The 18113-nt window shown below is 36.1% G+C and overlaps 1 protein-coding gene across 7 annotated transcripts in view; it reads right to left on the reverse strand.

Moving 5' to 3' along the window:
- AFTPH (aftiphilin) overlaps nucleotides 1-18113 on the reverse strand; it is a 64010-nt gene that overhangs the window by 29104 nt on the left and 16793 nt on the right. For 6 of the 7 annotated variants that reach the window (XR_002177839.3, XM_073791309.1, XM_073791308.1 and 3 more), the window contains exon 2: nucleotides 5988-7951. Coding sequence is in view for 6 of the 7 variants with exons in the window: in XM_073791309.1 (XP_073647410.1) it covers nucleotides 5988-7919 (1932 nt within the window). In the remaining variant the exon portion in view is untranslated. Of the gene's footprint in view, nucleotides 1-5987; nucleotides 7952-8228; nucleotides 8335-18113 lie in introns of all 7 variants that reach the window. The other variant, XM_019942704.3, reaches the window with a different exon arrangement.

An 18113-nucleotide genomic window follows, 5' to 3' on the forward strand; every position in this document is an offset into this window, starting at 1 on the left:
TACCTGTCAAATCTATTCTAAGAAGGGAAACTAGCCAGAAGCAGCATTTTTGCTCTCAAAATAGTCTGACAGGTGAGTATACAGCTGAACTAGGGGTACTCCCACACAAATTCTCATTTATCTCCCTATTACTTTTTGCTATTCACCAAAAAATCCAGTTGGCAACACTATTTCTTGCACCTTTTTTTTTTTTTTGCGGTACGCGAACCTCTCACTGTTGTGGCCTCTCCCGTTGCAGAGCACAGGCTCCGGACGCGCAGGCTCAGTGGCCACGGCTCAAGGGCCTAGCCGCTCCGTGGCATGTGGGATCTTCCCTGACCGGGGCACGAACCTGTGTCCCCTGCATCGGCAGGCGGACTCTCAACCGCTGCGCCACCAGGGAAGCCCTCTTGTACCTTTGAAGACCATTTTCTAAGAAGTGCATTTCTGAGATTATTCAGTAACAGCTAACATTTATTGAGCACTAGTTATGTGCAAGACACTGCACTAAGCACCTTTAATATGCACAATTTCATTTTACCTTCACAATGAGTTTTGAAGTAAGTACTATTATTATTCTCTAAATCTCAGGTTCAGAGAAGTGGCTAATGCAAGTCAGTGCTGAAAGCTGGATCTAAATCTAGCAGTGTGACTCCAGAGCCTTGATTTTTAGGTACTATACTATAATCAGGGCCAACTTATGCAGTAGGCACAGGGCCTAGGGTCCACAGTAATTTTAGGGGTTCATGAAAACGTTTTAATAGTTACTATTAACATACTCAACCTTATACCAAGTTATAAAATAGAATTTTAAATATCTTTTATGGGGAAGGGGCTCACAAAAGTCATATGTGGTCTTAGCTATACTACTCTCCAAAGGTACACTGGCTTTTATAGGATTTCTCTATCTTTCCCAATTTTCTCATTTCTCATATATTTGTTTTCCTATCAGGGTCCTTTTTACCTTGAATCCCTCTATATTTTACTTTTTTCAACCCATACAGTGTTTCTGGAAAAGCAAAAATGATTACCCAATGTTTTAATTCATCAATGAGGGCAAAGCACTATGCATGAATTCACTTATACTCATTCCCAGTTCTGTCCTATCTCCATGTCTGGGTTTGGAGGAAGAAAACCCTTTCATTTTATACACTGGTGCAAGCAAGTCATATTATCTAATGCAGAGCTTCTCAACTGACGTGGCTCAGTTACAAACAGGTTACAGGTCTTCCAAAAATCCTGAAAGCTATATATGGATATTTGGCATTCCCTCTTGTGACAGTTAATTTTATGCATCAACTTGACAGGGCCAAGGGGTGCCCAGACATTTGGTCAAACATTATTTTAGATATGTCTGTGAGGTTGTTGCTGGATGAGATTAATATTTGAATTAGTAGACTAAGTAAAACAGATTGTCTTCCTTAGTATGGATGGGCCTCATTCAATCAACTGAAGACAGTTTGCGGACTACAGATCTTAGGACTTAGTGATCATCTCCATAATTGCATGAGCCAATTCCTTATAATACATCAGTCAGTCTGTCTGTCTCTCCATGCATGCATGCATGCATGGTTCTACTTCTCTGGAGAACAATGATTAATACACCTCTATTTTGTAAATGACTACAGTAGAGTATAAAAAGATTGTGTATTGAAATTCTCATTCAGTTTTCCAAAGGAGTGTATAAGACCAGCACTGAGGATCCTAGACTGGTTCTGAGGCCACTCAAAGGCATATCCCCTTTAAAGTATCTTGATTTTAGGGTAATTTCTAAAATTCCTTCAACATATTTCTAGTTAGTTTTCCTTTCTCCCTTATAAACAGTAGTTGATTAATGTCAATAGTTTTAATATTGATAGAATTAGGTCTTGTTCTTAAGTGGAAGTTTAGAAGAAACATAAAATCCACTGGGCAATTTAATCTTCCATTTAAGAGGATACCTTATGCCTTACCACCATTAAATATTAAGTAAGATATCAAGTACAGTCTACAACTGTATACTTATCAATCCCCAGTTTCAAGCTATGTAAGAAGAGTAACCAATTGTAGTACTCACTATGCTCTAAAAAGATAGTTTGCCCCTTCTGCACAGTTTCTGGATAAATCTAAGAAAGTATTTCTATCTGTTTTGGAATTAAAGACAGAATTTCAAATTTTCTGAGGGAAAAATAACAAAAGGAATTGCTGTCCAAATACTTCAGGCAAGCAAAGAGCTACACGGCCAAAATCTCCATTTCTTTCTTTCTTTTTTAAATTGAGATATAATTGACATATTAGTTTCATACGTACAACATAAGGGTTCAATATATGTATATATTGCAAAATGGTCACCATAGTTACAAATTTTTCTTTTCTCGTATGAGAACTATTAAGAACTACTCTCTTAGCAACTTTCAAATACACAGTGCAGTATTATTAACAATAGTCACCATGCTGTACATTGTACCTCCAGGGACTTATTTATTTTATGACTGGAAGGCTGTACTTTTTGACCACTTAATTTCTTTATTTTGTTGCTTACTTATGTTTTCAGTCATAAGTTCAGGTGTTCACCCACATTAAGGAAAACCTGCACAAATCTTAGGCAGGTGATTAAATAAATGAAGGTGAAAATGTAGTTACACTCAGTTTGAGAATGCTGACTTTCTGGTGAACAAACCAATAACTTAATCTCAAAATAACATATGCCAAAGTATTAGTGATTCTCTTCTTTTTCCTTTTTGTGATACTCAATTTTTAAAGCTCTCAAGATAAATCTTCTAATAACATTTTCCCAGTAACATTATCAACTAGATGGCTAATAAAAGAAAATGACTCATAGCTTCCTTTTCTATAGCCAATTAATATAAGGAGATTACTTACCAATTACCTAAATTCTCAAATAACACCCAGAGCAATATTTTGAAAATTTTACAAAAGCTCAGAGTTTAATGCAGTGCTCATGACATTATCTCCTTTACCTTATACCAAAGAAAAGGCATCTTGGCTATTTCAATCAAGGTTCCTTTCTGGAACATTAACAGGTTAAAAAAACCCCCAAAACAAAAAACTGTTAAAACAATACATGTAATGGTCTTTTGGAAAAAGAACTGCTTTCAAAGTAAGGAGATTTTTGTTTTTTGTTACTGTCATTTTATTTTGTTTTAAATCTCAGCCCCAAAAGTGAAGAATAATTTTGACCTTTTTCCAATTTCTACAGTAGAGATACCACTAACTTGCTTTTCTCTACAATTTATAAGAATGTTAACAGGAGAATGAAATAAACTGAACTCTGCGTTCTCAGAAAAAAATATTCACTGAAGGGGAAGACTATTTCTCAATAAATGGTCATTATGGCTTTTACATCAAGGCCTGAACCCTCTGAGGCTTGCTGGACTCACCATCTGAGAATTGGCTTGACTGAAAACATTTTATAAGTTTCAAAGATTTCTTCTTGGTTGACTTTTCCCTAAGTAACCAATTACAGCAATAAAGTTACAATAATTGATTGTCTCTTGACCCAGGGAACATATATTTTATTAAAATGTTAAGATATCCTTCTGGTAGGCTGAAAAAAGGAAAGTACTAAAAAAACAGGGACCTGGACAATGTCACATACATAGCAAAAAAGTCAAAGAAATTTGAAATGACAACTATACCATTTGTCTGACTTCACAAAGAATTGTTCCCCATGTTTGCTTAATTGAATTAACTGAGCTCTGAATTCTAAAAGACTCTCACAACATTCTGTCAAAACAATTTGCGGGCACTCTGTTCAAGACAGAATTGTTGTATCCAGGTAAGATTCAACAGGGATAAATCATTTTATGATTAAAAAATCTAACTTTTAGTGTCATTAATATGTGAGGATTTCTGTGCTGTCCCCAAAATGGTAGCAACTAGGAGAAACATTTTAAGAAAAATGTTAATAAATCTAATCCTCTCCTAGAGAACTAGAGTAATGTGCATTTCCAGCAGATTCTGGAAAAGGAAGAAACTACAGGTCACAACCCTCCTTTACAACGGAAGGATAAGAATGGAAGTCACTTTCCAGCTCAGTCACTTTCCATTTCCCCACCTCAATTTCCTTCCAAACTTCTCTTCTAGCCCCCTTCCAGCAGTTTCTCCTTTCCAACATGCATCTCCAAGTTCTGCTCATTTTGCATAGCCATTCAGCAAAAAGAAAAGCCTGAGGACTGAACCAGACAAATCTCAGGAAGTCAAAGCAGCTTGACACAATCCATATAGTTTTTGTTTTATTTTTACAAAATAGAATCATACTACAAGCTTCTTATTTTTCAATAGATTTTTCACTCGTTTTAACGTTTACTGTCATTTTATCTTCACAAAAGTCCTTTGCAACAGATATTACCTCCTTTTTACAGACAACTGAGGTCAGAAGTAACTTGTCCAAAATCATAACGCTTATGACTGAGTCAATATTCAAACTCAGATCTGTAAGATTCCATAAAGCCCTTGTACTTTATTTCCTCCTATATCCAGTTATCAGATTACACATAAATAACTTCAATCATATGATGCAAAAAATTCCTTTTTGAAGTGGTCATACTTTAAAAAATACATTATATGATGATGTTAAAAGTTCTAAGGCTATAAATTAATGATTATCCTAGTGTCACCCTATACTCTAATAAGATGAAACTAAACAGGGAAAGGATTAGCTCAAAAACCAACAGTCTTCACTTTGCATTATATAATTCATTCCTTGTTTAAAATTGTAAACTTCTGCCTCAATAATGAATTACTCAACAGGAATAATACACATTAGCCAAACCATGTAATAACTGAATTAGCAAATTAAGCTATTCAGACACTCAATGTCAAATGAAAAGTGATTAGCTGTGCACTCCAACTGGTGGTACCACAATTTCTACAATATCTTAATGTATCAGCAATATCAAAGCAATTATGTATAACCATTTTAATTAACAGACTCTGGAAATATTTCCAATTGAAAATGGTTTGCTTAGCAAAAGATAATTGGAGAAGCAAAGTTTATAGATTCTGATTTTATTCTCAGTATTTTTAAAATAGGCCTGTGGACCAAGTGTTACATATATCAATAAAAAGCAGTTATATTCAAGGGAGTGCTTTCTTCCATACCCCTGGTTAAATTTAGCACAGGGTACAACTCAGGACTGGGGAACAATCTGGATATCAAACTGCACCTCTAGGGGCTACTTTAGGTCAAAATAATCTTAATGAATCTTCTCTGAAAGAATCTGGACCAGAAAAGGATAAAAGTACAGGGGCTAAGGGGTAAAAATATTCCTGACAATCCTACTTCCTAAGAGTAAACATAAATATACATTTGCAAGAAATTATAAGCAAATAGATAGTCACAGTATGGCTAAGTCAACTATGGCTGTTGCATGTTCTAGCTCTAACCCTAATCCATCTGACACCCTCACCTCAGGCCTTTCATTAGCTGTTAAATTATGAGGCTCATATCCACTTTTTTCAAATTCTTTTTCTATCCTTCCAGTCCCTATAGCCTTCAGCACAGATTGAGGTTTCAAACTCTGCTTGCTCTTTTTTGTAATCAAAACTAGGTCTTTGACAGACAAAATTAAGAGACATTATTTTCTGAAGCTTAAAAAAATCTTTGAAATCTCAGTTTAACCTTCTTTTAAAATCACTATAAAGGTAAAAACTGAAGGATTTGCTGGAATAGTTCACTAACTGATTAATGAATTTTTACATAAGTGGTATTTATATTTATCAAAAAACCAAGTTGATGATTATGATTATTTAATATTTCTGTAAATATTAAAGAAACCTACTGAGATAAAGAAAAATCTTGCCAAGCATTATTATAAGAATGTCTCTTTAACGTTAACCAAATGATTGTGAAACATGTAACTAATCTACCAAATCTGGCAAGCATTGTGTACCATAAAGAGACGCCTTTAACAGGTACCCAATTAAAAAATACTTTTTGAAAAGCTGAATTAGAAACCTCCATAGCAATTAATATGTCATACAAAATAGAGAAAATGAGTAAATACCTGAGCTGAAGTGGCTGTTTCCTGTAAATGACCACCAGCAACTGCTCCTTTGGAAGCTGCTAAAGGGACACTGTGCGTTTCGGGGGTTCCTGGAGTATCAATCTTCTCATCTGTCCTATGTGACTGCCAGGCTTCCTTTCGATGATGAGATTCAGTAGCCTGCTGGTCTCCAAAAGCAGCCCAAGAGCAGCTATCTTTCTGTCCATCCTCAAAAGCATTCCAGTCTACAACCTGGCTAGGACCAGCTGAACTGAAGTCCGCAAAATCATCAGAGTCCTGAAAATCACTGCAGTCATCTTGAATATTTGGCACAGAATCAAAATCTCCAAACTCACCTTCTTGCCCAATTTTCAGTTCTGAAACAGGTTCAGTGCCTGTCCCAGTAGATTTTCTTGCCAAACTGCATCCCTCTGATAAACTATCAGAAGTTTGTTTTAGAACTGACTCAGTAAATATAATTTCCTCTGGGCAAGAGACAGCATTTGATTCCCCAAATTCTCCAAAGTCATCACCTGGTTCACTAAAATGTGGAAAGTGCTCTGAGGACTCTTCAAAAGTGACGTCACTCATTGAATCTTGTGTACCAGTAACAAAAGGTGGAGTCGTGCCACTGGCTGTGCCAAAGTCACCAAAATCATCCTCATTGGTATCGTTGCAAGTCACAAAGTCATTACTACTATCATCGTTTTTTACACTCATAGAATCATCCAAAACATTTTCTTCTGTAGGATCAATGCTGAGGCTTCGGGAATCAGTACACTTTCTACTTTCTTCTTTGGAAGAACCAACTTCATCATCAGCATCGTAAGTTTTAGTAGAATCCATGCATAGGTCAGCACGTTTAGAAGTAAATAAATCAAGTTTTTCCTCAGTTTTACATTGTTCTCTCCTACTGGCTTCTGAATTTTCAGCTGAGTCTACCAAACTCCAAGCCTTTGATTGAACACTTGAATTTAAAAATTCATCCTGTTGCAATGTTGGAAGGCTTTGTTTTTCACTGGTGAAAGCTCCATTACTCACCATGCTTATTTCTGAAACACAAACCTGATCCTCTCCAGCACTGTCTCCTTTATCGCCAATGCTTCTATCCAAGGACACTTCTTTTACAGAATTCAGTTCATTGACTCTATTAATTTTATTGTTTTCCTGAATGGTAAGTGCTTCTCTATCATTTAAAACTGCACACCCTATTTCTTCTAGTTGTATCCTTTCTTTTTTGGAAAATGTGGCAAAATCTGCAAATTCCTCCGCAGGACTAGGTGCAGAGTCTAAATTATACTCAGTACTGTGAGTGCTAAGAGGCTTTCGTCCTTTTGAATCAGCTACAGTGTCCAGATCATCTGTTCCCTGAGGATTTACAGTTTCCAATACTGCAAACCCATTTGTTAGAATCTCCAGACAAGGAGGCTTTTCACCATTGCAGCTCTCTAACTGCTTGTTTTGATGAACAACATTCATATCAGTTCTAAAATCTCCTGGGGAGAAACTTTCAGGTGTTCCAACATTCTGTCTCTGCTCCACTACTTTATTTAAATCTCTTGGACTTTCTACGCGATCAATGGAAGTATCTAAAGTTTTAGGTGAAATTATTTCTTTGCTGGTGGTAGAAAGTAAAATATCAGACTGTCCTTTCACAGAAGAAGAAAGTTCAGCAGTGATGTCCTTATCATTACCATTTTTGATGGACTTAAAGCTTGTAAGGCTATCTACATTTTCTGAGAAATCATGAATTGGCATAAAATGGTTTGAAGGTACAAACTCTTCCTTGGGATGAGTATAATCTGGTGTATCAAAATCAACAAACCCTACACCAGAAGGGCTAACTTCGGAAAACCCACCAAATTCCCCAAATTCATCCTCATCCTCATCCTCAGCTCCATTGTCTAGTGGTGGTGGGGATGAAGAGTACATTCGAATGATGTCTGGCTCCATTGTTCAATTGCTTTCAAATAATTAATTTACACCTGAAAAAAAAAAAGATTTTTTTTTTTTAGGGAACTGATTACATAGAACAAAGTCTTTCAAAATTCTCTCAAAGAAACTTCAAAACTATGCAAATTTACAGTGCTCTGTTTTTTATCTTTTAAACTATTTTTATCTCAGGTGGGATTACACAGCTATAATATAATGGCAAAAAAAAAAAAAAGAAGAAAAACACTCTCTTCTAGTGTATGTTTCCACGGGCATTGGTAGTACATTACTGAATCTGGGGATTCCAGAAAATTTCAAATAAATACTTACAAAAGTATATGTACAAAAGTCTCTCTTGGGGCACTTGCTTGTTCCCTTAAGCTCTCTTTCCAGTTCATTGGGGACTCAGGGCTTGCCTTATGGATTTGTATGAGTTCTTTATAAATAAAAGACATGAAAATTTTATCTTTAATAATGGCTACGAATATTGATATTTTCCTCACTTTACTTTTCAATGTTTATTTCTGACCCAAGTTAATTTTTTTTCTTTTAATAGACTTTATTTTTTTAAATAAGTTTTAGGTTCACAGCAAAATTGAGCAGAAGGTACAGAGATTTCTCATATATCTCCTACCCCCATTCATGCATAGCCTCCTCTATTATGAACATCGTCCACCAGTGGTATATTTGTTACAATTGATGAACCTACATTGACACATCATTATTACCCAAAGTCCATAGTTCATATTAGGGTTCACTGTTGGTGCTGTACATTCTATGGATTTGGACAAATGCATAAAGACGTGTCCACCATTACAGTATCACACAAAATAATTTTACTGCCCTAAAAATCCTGTGTTCTACCTATTCTATTCATCCCTCCCTCTCCCCTGCCCTGGCAACCACTGGTCTTCTTACTGTCTCCATAGTTTTACTTTTTCCAGAATGTTGTATAATTGGAATCACAGAATATGTAGCCTGTACACACTGTATGATTGGCTTCTTTCACTGAGCACTATGTATTTAAGGTTCTTCCTCCATATCTTTTCATGGCTCAATAGCTCTTTTTTCTTTTTTTGTACTGAATAATGTTCCACTGTCTGGATGTACCATAGTTTATTTAATTTTTTATAACTTTCAATTTTGAAATTGCTTAGGACTCATAAGAAGTTGCAAAAATAGTACAGAGAGTTCTCATGTATACTCCCACCCAGTTTCCCTCAATAAGAATACGGTAAACAACAACAGTACATGATCAAACCCTGAAACTGACATCAGTACAACCTATTAACTCAGCCACAGACCTTGTTTAGATTTCACCACTTTTTTTCTTTGTGTGTGTGTCTGTATAGCTTTATGAAATTGATCATATGTGCAGATTAGATTTCAGTAACTTGTCACTACAATTGGGGATTAGAACTGTTGCAAAAATAGTTCAATAATACTCATCAATATAAAGAAAGTCCCTTGTGTTATCCCTTAACAGTCATGCCCTTCCCTAATCCCTAACTGCTGGCAACCACTGATCTATTCTCCACCGTTATAATTTTGCTATGTCAAGAGTGTTATCTAAATGGAATCATATAATACGTAATCTGTTGAAGTTGGCTTTTTCACTCAGCTTAATGCCCTCAAGATCCATCCATGTTGTTGCATGTGTCCACAGTTCATTCTTTTTTATTGCTAAGTAGTGTTCCATTATATAGATGTTGGATGTTATAGATGTTACCACAGTTTGTTTCTCCATTTACTCCATTCAAGTCATTTGGGTTATTTTCTGTATTTTACAATTACAAATAAAGCTGCTATGTACATTTGTGTACAGATTAACCTGTGAACATGAGCTCTCATTTCTTTAAGATGAATACCCAAGAGTGCAAATGCTGGGTCACATGGTAAGTGTGTGGTTAACTTTATAAGCCAAACTGTTTTCCCAAGTTAATTTTTAAGGGGTCAAATTGGTTAATTTTCCATTAGTAATTTTCTTCATTATTTTGCTATCATATAAGCTTAAAACTGAATAAATATTCACTTATTTTCTTCTACTTAGAGGGTTTTTTTACATTTAATTTTTAATACAGCTACAATTTATTTTGGCATATGGTCTAAAGCAAGGGTCTAAGTGAATTTTTTTCTGACTAGCAATTATCATAATCCCATTTATTGAATAATGCTTCCCATGCCCACCAGTTTGATACCTTCTTTTTCTATATATTTAATTCTTAAATGAAATCTATGTCTGGGTTATTTTGGTCCTCTCTATTAAACAGTCAAAAGTGTCACAAGACAAACTTAACATTAAAAGCAAAGGGTAGATTAACATCAAAGTCCTAGAACAAAAACAGCCCATAGACAATGAATTGATACTTACTGCAATTCAGTTGTACTTAGACACATAACGAAAACGTTTACTACAAAATTCAACCAGTTTTGCAAGCTAACAACAACAAAACTTTCTTCCGACTCTCAGGATAAAATTTCATAAGATCTTCCAGTTTTACAGAGAAGGTACCTTAGAAACCACATAATTTAATTCAGAGATGAGGAAAATGAGGCCTACTGGTCAGCAACTTTACCAACAGTCAATACAGCTGGTTAATAGAGAATGGCTTCAGAATTTAGAAAAGATCTTTAGGTCAATGACTGGTCAGCTGCTGAGAGAAATAAGTGAGTCAAGAGAAAAAAAAATTCCATTGTAACATATCTACTTTAAATTGTTTACCTATGAAATCAGCATTATAAAGAAGGAAATAACTGCTTTAGTGCTAAGACACCTTCTTTTCTGCTGATTTAAAGAGGAAAAAAAAAAACAGTAAAAGATACACATAAACCCTATTTTCTTCCTTTGTCTAGAGCACGAAATACCCCTTTTAATGCTGGCTGTACAGGGTCATTTGACCTCTGACAGTTTCCCTTTAATGATGAAGTTCCTAGTATTTAAAAATACTCTCCAATTGTTAATGAAAGTGTGGAGAAAGGGACACTTGTACACACATACTACTGGTGGGTGCATACATTGTTACAAGGCTTCCAGAAGGCAATCTGGCTATACTAAAAAATAAAAAGTTTTTAAAGTAAAACAAAATGCTCCAAAGGGATTACTTAAGCAAATTATGCTACATAGGATACTATGTACTCATTAATATCATAATTCCTTTTTTTTAATTTAAAAGCATTCATAATGATGGGAACATGTCAAAAGGACACAAAAACCAGCTTGAAGGGGTTACTGCTGTTTAAATCAGGGACAAATTGAGCATCAAAATAAAGATGATGATAGATTATAATTCACTAAATAAAATAATAAACTATCAGTCCTCATGGATATAAACATATAAGTGAAATAAACTGAAAATTAGATGAGGAACAAGTTACTGCATAGTTTCAAAATATCCCTACAACATACTTAATTACAAAGGGAACAAGTGTTAACTTTACTGTGGTGAAGCCTGACACTTAAGTGATCAAAGTAAACATCACTAGTAATGGGAATATCGAAATCATGCATCACCTGACAAGATGCAATGAGGACACAGACTCACTTCTGGAATATTGCTGCCAAAAATACATAGCCTGAATAAATTCATGAGGAAACTTCAGACAAATTCAAATTGAGAGAGAGTCTACAAAACAACTGGCCTATAATCTTCAAAAGTATTGATCAATGTCATGAAAGTTATGAAGAAATTGGAAAACTGTTCCAGACTGAAGATGACTAGAGAAATGACAAGTAAATATAACACTTGTTTCTCAACTGGCTCCCTTTTTTATAAAGGTCATTATTGGGATGACCGTGAAACTTGAAGAGCCCAAGAATTAGACAGCAGCAATACATTGATGCTAATTTCATGATTTTGATGGTAGTATTGTGGTTATATAAGAGAATGTCCTTGGTATACACTAAAATATTTGAAAGAGATGGGGCATCAGGTTGGCAACAGTCTCAAATTGTTCTGGAAAAAAATCTTATTTGTACTGAAACTGCAACTTATTTATAAGTTTGTGATCACTGCAAAATGAAAAAGATTAAAAGCATTCCAGGAGATTTATGTTTGCATTTAAAATATGCCTACTTTATAAAAAATGTGTTACTTATACAATAATAATGCTTTATTAAAAATTGTGGCAAGATAAGCATAACAAAATTTACCATTTTAACCATATAAGTGGAATCATACAGTATTTGTCCTTTTGTGACTGGCTTGTTTCACTTAGCATAATATCCTTAAGGTTCATACACGTTGTAGCATGAGTCAGAATTTCATCCTTTTTAAGGCTGAATATTATTCCATGGTATGTACATACTAACATCTGTCGACAGACGGATAGGTCGCTTCCACCTTTTGGCTATTGTGAATAACGCTGCCATGAATGTGAGTGTACAACATACCTTATTTTTAAAACTTTTTAGTTTGAAATAATAATAGATGAACAGAGTTGCAAAAATAGTAAAGTCTGTACACCCTTCACCCAGTTCCTCCTAATGGTGACATCTCAAATAGCTCTAGTACAATAGCAAAACTGGAAATGTTGGTATTACTATCAACTAGACTACAGACCTTACTCAGTTTTCACCATTTAAAAAAACCCAAAACACTTGCATTCATCTGTGTTTGTGTATAGTTCAATTTTATCCCACGTACAGACCTATGAAACTACCACTATCAAGAAACAGAACTGCCCCAACTCCCCTACCTCATTCCTGTCCCTGGGCAACCACTTATCTGTTCTCCATATCCATAGTTTTATCATTTCAAGAATGTTATGTAAATGGAATCATACAGCATGTACCCTTTTGAGGTTGACTTTTTTCACTCAATACAATGCCCTTAAGGTCCAATGTATGGTTATTACGTGCATCGGTAGGCCAATTATTTTTATTGTTGAGTAGTATTCCACTGTACAGATATACCAGTTTGTTCAACCACTGACCAACAGAAGGACATATGGGTTATTTCCTATACTTTCCTATTATAAATAGTATATATACTACATTAATAATATATACACTAATAGTATATTTAAATAGTATTTATAATAAAGATGCTAAGAGCATTTACATACAGGTTTTTGTGTGAACATAAGTTCTTATTTCTCTGGGATAAATGCCCAAGAGTATAATCACTGGGTCCTAAGTTAGTGCATGTTTAGTTCTGTAAAAACTGCCAAACTATTTTCTAGAGTGCTGTATCATTTTATATTCTCATAATACTATATTTTAAAGAACCATCTGTGATGTTTAAGTAGAATCTGTTCATGGTTAATCTATTGCTTTTTCTAAAACTTTTTATTGTTTGAAAAATAAAATATTTTATTATTTCAAGGCTTATTTCAAACTCAGATGTTAAGGCAAATATAAAGATCTGAAATCGGGAACTTTGTAACCAATCCAACAACACAAAGTAGTTTTTCTTCCTGTCACACCCTGGCAAGGTACTCTCTTTCTCCTAGGTGCAACAGGCTCTATCAGCCCCCCACATTATGAACATTTCCACATTCCTCAAACCTGTGTCACCTATCGATGGGAAGAACATGGGCTGCACATTCCCCTTCAGCAGGTCTTGCTCTGGCCCAACTCACCCTTCAGAAACCTAAGAGAGTGCCACTGCTCACGAGTTTCAGCCAAGAATGCCAACCAGCCAGTGTGAAGGAGGCCTGAAATTTTTCAGAAAATTCTTCTGTGCCCAGGGCAATTCAGTAAAATTTGTTAACTGAAGTATATTTGTTCATTGTTAACTGAAGTATTATTTGTATAATGAATTTACATATTAAGTCTGACTTAGACAAATCTAACTTTTTTTTTTAACCACAGGAAAATATGGATTTTAAAGTAGCTATTTCTACTTAACAGAGAAAAGAAAAAAAGATAGATGAGCTACTTTAATACAGTGTCTGGCACACAACCACCTCAATAAATGTTTCTTCATCCTTAATGAACTACTTACACCACACACAAGGAGTCCTAATCAATCATCCAGTTTCTTTACAACCTGAACAAGCACTTGTACGTGTGTGTGTGTGTGTGTGTGTGTGTGTGTGTGTCTCTCTCTCTCTCTCTCTCTCTCTCTCTCTCTCTCTCTCTGCAGGGAAGGGGGTGTGCTCAACCTGCCATTTTTTTGTCTGCTTATTCCAAGACCTATTAGAGGAGAGTAAACAAGTAATGGGGATATCCAGAAAAGATTCAAGTCATAGTATACACAAGGCTCTCATGACTGAGTAGTAATGGTAGTCCTAAAGGTAGTCAGAGCAGCCCTGTGCCAGAGTAGCAGCCAAGGTGACAGGGGATATAATGAGTGAAGGAGATTCAGTATTAATCTCTCACAAGAAGAGGAGCCACATTTGCTTAAGGAGTTCTAGCCTCAAGTCTGAAATAGTCTTAGAAAAAAAAGATGGTGAGTCTCTAGGCTGAAAGCTCTGGGGCTAAGTGGCAGGGAGGGCTTGACAAGGCAGAGGAATGAAGAGGGATTGGGCTATCATCTAAGACTATCTAAGCCATTTCAAAATAGTTTCTCAAGAAGGACAAAATTGGAGGATTTAACCTACCAGGTACCAAGCCTCGGTTTAAAGCTATATGGCCACATGATAACAAAGATGCCAATGCAGTGTGGGGGGGAAAGAACAACCTTTACAACAAATGGTGCTAGATCAACTGGGGGAAAAGGTCTTTGACTCTACCTAACATCTTACCCAAAAGCCAGCTCCATACAGACTGTAGGCCTCAATGTGAAAGGAAAAACAATCAACCTTCTAGGAGATAATTTAAGAGAATATTTGCATGACTTTAGGGAAGACAAGATGTTTTAAACAAGTAACAGAAAGCACTACTCATGTAAGAAAAAACTGATAAATTGGACTTAAGATTAAAAACTTCTGTCCATCAAAAGAACAACATTAAGAGAACAAAAAGGCAAGCCAATGCCTGGAAGAAGATATCTGCAATACATATAATTGTCAAAGACCTCATATCCAGAATATGCAAAAAATTCCTACAAATCAATGTGAGACGACCTAAAAGAAAAATGGCCAAAATATTTAAACAAAAGAGTATTTCACAAAGGTGGATGTCCAATTGGTCAATAAGCATTTGAAAAGTCGTCAGGGAAATGCACATTGAAACCACAACAAGAAGGACTTCCCTGGTGGCACAGTGGTTAAGAATCCACCTGCCAATGCAGGGGACACAGGTTTGAGCCCTGGTCTGGGAAAATCCCACATGCCGCAGAGCAACTAGGCCCGTGGGCCACAACTACTGAGCCTGGACGCTACAGTCTATGAGCTGCAACTACTGAGCCCGCACGCCACAACTACTGAAGCCCGTGCGCCCTAGAGCCAGCATGCCGCAACTACTGAGCCTACACACTGCAACTACTGAAGCCTGTGCACCCTAGGGGCCGTGTGTTGCAACTACTAAGCCTGCGGGCTGCAACTACTGAAGCCCACACGCCTAGAGCCCATGCTCTGCAACGAGAGAAGCCACCACAATGAGAAGCCCATGCACCACAATGAAGAGTACCCCCCCACTCGCCACAACTATAGAAAGCCTGCATGCAGCAATGAAGACCCAATGCAGCCAAAATAAAGAAACAAACAAAAAAAACACATCACAAAACACAACTACACACCCACCAGAATGGCTAAAATTAGAACAATTTAAACTATAGCCACTGATGGCAAAGATGTGGAGCAACTGGGATTCTCTTTGGAAGTATCTACTAAAACTATACCAGGTTTATACCCCACATATATATATATATGCACTAAAAGACATGCACAAGACTCACGACAACTTAACTGAAAATAACCCAAATGTCCATCAACAGGTGAATGGTTAAGATAAACCATGGTATAGACAAACACGGCAATGAAAAGAACTATTACTATATGCAACAACATGGATGACTATCACAGACATAATGTATAAAAGAAACCAGATAAATACACACAAAATACACACTGTATAAGTCCATTTCTATGAACTTCAAAACAGGCAAAACTAATCTATGGTGGTAATTCAGAAGACTGGTTATTTATAGGGAGGGGGTAGAGTACTGACTGGAAGGGGCATAAAAGAGCCTGTTGGATGCTAATAGAGATAATGTTATTATCTCTTGACCTGGGTAGTAGTTACACAGGCACATACTTTTGTAAAAATTCACCCCATTGTACACTTACGGTTTGTGTGCTTTGCTTTGTGTATGCTATACGTCAAAAAGTGTTTCTCAGAAAATCAACATACTTAGATTAACAGCAGCTATGTTACAAGTGAATGAATATATGATCAGAGTTAAAAATATACCATTCTATAAAAAAAAAGTGCTTGTTTAACCTTGCCTTATTCTGGGATTTAAGGCTATATATGTATGCCTCAAGAGGTAGTATGGTATGGGGGAAAGATGTTGGATCTGGAGTTTGGCAGATCCTACGTTCAGATTCCGGTTTCCCCGTTTACTATGTTTGTTAGTTTGCCCTCTATGAGCTTCAGTTTCCTATCTATAAAAAGGGGCTAGCAGTCCCTACCTTTCAATACTGTTATGAGTATTAAAGATAACAGACCTTAAGTACCTGGCACATTCTGTGCAGTCAATAAGTTATAAACTATCATCACATTTGAACTTGCACCAAGTCTGTGGCTCAAATCATAGTCTACCATTAACAAAATCTAAGCCAATGTTTGCTTAGTTGGCACAAACATTCACATGACTCTGCATATACTTTTATAGGTCACTGAAAGAATAAATCATTAAAGAAAACTATTACTAACCACATTAAAGATACATGAAGTTGACTTTACTTCTAATTTCTATAACCAATCCCTAGAAAATAGGAAACAATGCCCAAGGTTAAAAGACTGAGACCGTATCCTCTGAACCAACTCAAGGGACCAATAGTAGTCTGTTAAAAGATGGGAGGTTTTGAAGTGGAACAGGCCAAGGCAACCCAGAAGGTCTCACCAGTAGTACCCTGAATTATACGGCTGTGGATACTTTCAAGTTAGAGGAACGACCACAAGAAGAAAAGCTTCTAAGAAGGTGCCTGGTTGGATTAGGATTCCACATATTCCTCTAAGAGAGAGTTAATCCTCGACCAACCCTCTACCCTCCATCATCCACACAAAGTGTTAACTACCCCAAAGATCCCTGGGCTCACATTTGGTGATAGTGGTGGGGTCTCTAAGAGGCCCTCTAGGAATCTCCCAGAATCAAACATTGAGAGTTCCTTCCAGAGAAGCTAAAAACCCACCAGAGAGAAATTCCCATCTTTTACAGGACATCAGCCCAGCTTTATCAATGTGTACATCAACTTTCAAGGCCAGATAGTACTTCTAGATGATACAATCCAGCTTTACTAAGGACCCTTCGCTCCAAACTTATTTTTATAGGGACTGGGACAGAAGTGGGTGGTGGTGGTGAAGAACACAAGCAGAAAGGTTAGTGGTAAGAAAAGGGAGAAGAAAGACAAACAATTGTATCTGAAGTTATGTTACTGATTTAGGTAGTACAAACCACACTAACAAGGCTTATTTAATGAAACACATACACAGACACACAAAATCACAAAATCACTACCTTTATACCACAATATGTTTGAGGTTTATAATTAATCATTTGTTAAATCATTTGGGTGAATGAAAAAAAATCTGTATTTTCTTTAGAAAAATGAATGAAAATATTACATAAGCAAATAACATCAATTTGCATTACAAATGTTGCCTGCTACTGCAGTAGTTCAAATTATTCAAATCTTTACTGTAATATCCTCATGGGAGTTTTAAGATACTATCACTATCAAAATGCACTGTAAATGAATCCGCCCTGCCCATATTCCTGCTTAAGAGTCGTCTTGTCATAAAGAAACAAAAGGGAAGAAAGCCCTTCTTCTAAGCCATATGAAGATTTAAATTTAGTTAACTTTTTGGTTTTCAATACATCTAAAGATGACTGGAATATGATGTCACAAAAGTTTTCATGCCTCTAATATTTAGAATCTACGAAAGGATAATATTTTTTCTCTTTTTGAGTGCTTTGTCCTCAGCATATTAGCTCACTCACGGCTAACAAAAAAAAGAGAGCCCCTAAAAATAACAGCTTTTTAGTAAAGAATTGAGAAAGATGGTGTTGTTTGTTTTTAGGACTATCATCCTCCCATCAACATAGGCTACAAACTTTAAGGCTACTTAATCACATTCCCACAATCTCAAAGCTGAGCATTTTTCAG

Source organism: Tursiops truncatus, chromosome 14 (genome assembly GCF_011762595.2).
Source record: "Tursiops truncatus isolate mTurTru1 chromosome 14, mTurTru1.mat.Y, whole genome shotgun sequence".
In the NCBI taxonomy this organism is placed as follows: domain Eukaryota; kingdom Metazoa; phylum Chordata; class Mammalia; order Artiodactyla; family Delphinidae; genus Tursiops; species Tursiops truncatus.